The 2,711-nt window shown below is 40.1% G+C and overlaps 1 protein-coding gene across 1 annotated transcript; it reads right to left on the reverse strand.

The window, feature by feature from the left end:
• Positions 1-1,327: 1,327 nt before the first annotated feature.
• On the reverse strand, positions 1,328-2,278 carry LOC136388650 (olfactory receptor 5AS1-like). The gene has a single exon (XM_066360472.1). The coding sequence runs from the start codon at positions 2,276-2,278 to the stop codon at positions 1,328-1,330; it is 951 nt and encodes a 316-aa protein (XP_066216569.1).
• Between the last annotated feature and the right edge of the window lie 433 nt (positions 2,279-2,711).

The following is a 2,711-nucleotide window of genomic DNA, read 5'->3' on the forward strand; positions in this document are numbered from 1 at the left end:
TTTGTAGTTTATTTATTTTAAACTAGCTTATTTTGGGAAATGAAAAATAACTTTTAGATTAAAAAGGTCCTTATTAAAGAGGCTAATGTGCTTTTTCATGTAACCTCAGGTCCTTTAACACAATGGAAGGGTGAATAGAAGTCAGCTCATTTAACGATACCCTTATCAATTCTTTTAACATAGAATACACTAAAATTAAAAAATAATTCTAAATAACCCCTTTACAAGGTTTATATAGGTATTTAAAAATATACCAGAAAAAATTTTTCCTGCTACCAAAGAGTTTTAATATGAGTGGGTTGACAGACAAGTCAATGTATATCTTTAGTATAACACAGGGGTCGGGAACCTATAGCTCGCGAGCCAGATGTGGCTCTTTTGATGGCTGCATCTGGCTCACAGACAAATCTTTAATAAAAAAAATAATAACGTTAAAAATATAAAACATTTTTAAAATGTTATATTACAATCTATTCATTTCCTACTGCTCATGTTCATGATTGCGGGTGGCTGGAGCCAATCACAGCTGTCCTCTGGGACAACACCAAATTTTTATTGGATAATGCGTAATGTACACAGGTTGTTGTATGGCTCTCACGGAATTACATTTTAAAATATGTGGCATTCATGGCTTTCTCAGCCAAAAAGGTTCCCGACCCCTGGTATAACATGATAAAGAATACTACAGTGAATCAATGTACAAAGATTTATGAGAACACTAATTGCAGAATAGTATTATTTATTTTAATTCAGTAGTATTTTAGAGAATAGAATAATTTTTTTTTTGTATTTTTCTGAAGCTGGAAACGGGGAGGCAGTCAGACAGACTCCCGCATGTGCCCGACCGGGATCCACCCAGCACGCCCACCAGGGGGCGACGCTCTGTCCATCCGGGGCATGGCTCTGTCGCGACCAGAGCCACTCTAGCGCCTGGGGCAGAGGCCAAGGAGCCATCCCCAGCACCCGGGACATCTTTTGCTCCAATGGAGCCTCAGCTGCGGGAGGGGAAGAGAGAGGAAGGAGAGGGGGAGGGGTGGAGAAGCAGATGGGCGCCTCTCCTGTATGCCCTGGCCGGGAATCGAACCCGGGACTTCCGTATGCTAGGCCAACGCTCTACCACTGAGCCAACCAGCCAGGGCGAGAATTGAATAATTTTAGAGAGAACATTTCCGTAAAAGGGGATGAAAACATTGTGAAGACGTGAAGATGGAAAATCATTTTTATTTCTGGAAATTAATTCAAAACAGTTGACACATGAGATGTTCATGACGTAGTATTGCTGATGAGATTGGAAGGACAGGCTATGACTTAAATATTTTTCAGTGATTTAAATTTTCATTGATTTGAAAATCCAGTTCCTTTTGAATACGCTTTTGAGGGCACTTTTTACATCCTTGTTTCTGAAGCTGTAGATTATTGGGTTAAACATGGGGAAAACAACAGTATAAAACACTGCAACTACCTTATCAGTGTTTAGGGAGTAGCTGGTGGTGGGGCGTAAGTACATAAACAGTAGTGTTCCATAGAATAAGGTGACCGCTACGAGGTGGGAAGCACACGTGGAGAATGTTTTGCTTCTGCCACCTGAGGACTTGATGCTCAAGACAGTGATGAGGATACAAAAATAAGAGATAAATATAACCACAAATGTGCTAATCTGGATAAATCCACACAAGGCAAAGAGCAGAAGCTCATTTATATGGGTGTCTGCACATGATAAAGCCAGGAGAGGTGGGATATCACAGAAAAAATGGTTGACAATATTGGAGCCACAGAATGGCAGCTTGAATGTGAGGTAAACGTGTACCACCGAAGTCACACTTCCACTGAAGTACGCCAGAGCAATGAAGCCTATACAGATTCTCCTAGACATAAGCGTAGCATAGAGCAATGGGTTACAGATTGCTGCATAGCGGTCATATGCCATTGCTGCCAGGATGAGGCACTCAGCATCAGCGAAACAACCGAAGAAAAACATTTGCACTGCACAGCCAGAGAGAGAGATGCTTTTCCTGGATGATAAGAAATTCACCAGCATTTTAGGAGTGATTGCTGTAGAATAGCTGATGTCTAAGAAAGACAAGTTGCTGAGAAAATAATACATGGGGGTTTGCAGGCTTGAATTGACATTAACTAGGGTTATTAAGCACATATTTCCCACCACAGTTAGGGCATATACTATGAGAAACACCAAGAATAGTGTGATTCTGAGAGGCAGATAATCCGTGAATCCAACAAGCAGGAATTCAGTTGGCATGGTATAGTTACTCCCCAACATCTTCTTGGTTTGCTTAGTTTTCTCATCCAGAATAGATGGTGTCAGAATACATGAGTTGACTTGAGGGATTGATGAGCCAAGAATATCTTTCTTCTCCCTTCCAAGGAAGCAAATAAAAGGACAATGAAACCATAAGCATGGCATTTTCTCTGACATATTTGGTTTGTTTTCATTTATGTCATTTTCTTTAAAAGAGGTAACTAGAAATTATCATCAGTAGCAGGGAGTGTTTTTCAGAGGCGATCTTTCAAGATATGATAACATTTTAAAATTTGTGCACGTTAAGAGGTGGTATTAGCTCCTGTCAATCTAAAAAAAAATGAATGTGGCTAGGTGGACAAGAGCTGCTAGAATGATGAGGATGGTCAAAATGCTTAGAGATAAAGCTCTACTTTTTCAATCCTAAAGTCATATTCTTCCATGTATAAGAGAG

This window comes from Saccopteryx leptura, chromosome 1 (genome assembly GCF_036850995.1).
Source record: "Saccopteryx leptura isolate mSacLep1 chromosome 1, mSacLep1_pri_phased_curated, whole genome shotgun sequence".
NCBI lineage: Eukaryota > Metazoa > Chordata > Mammalia > Chiroptera > Emballonuridae > Saccopteryx > Saccopteryx leptura.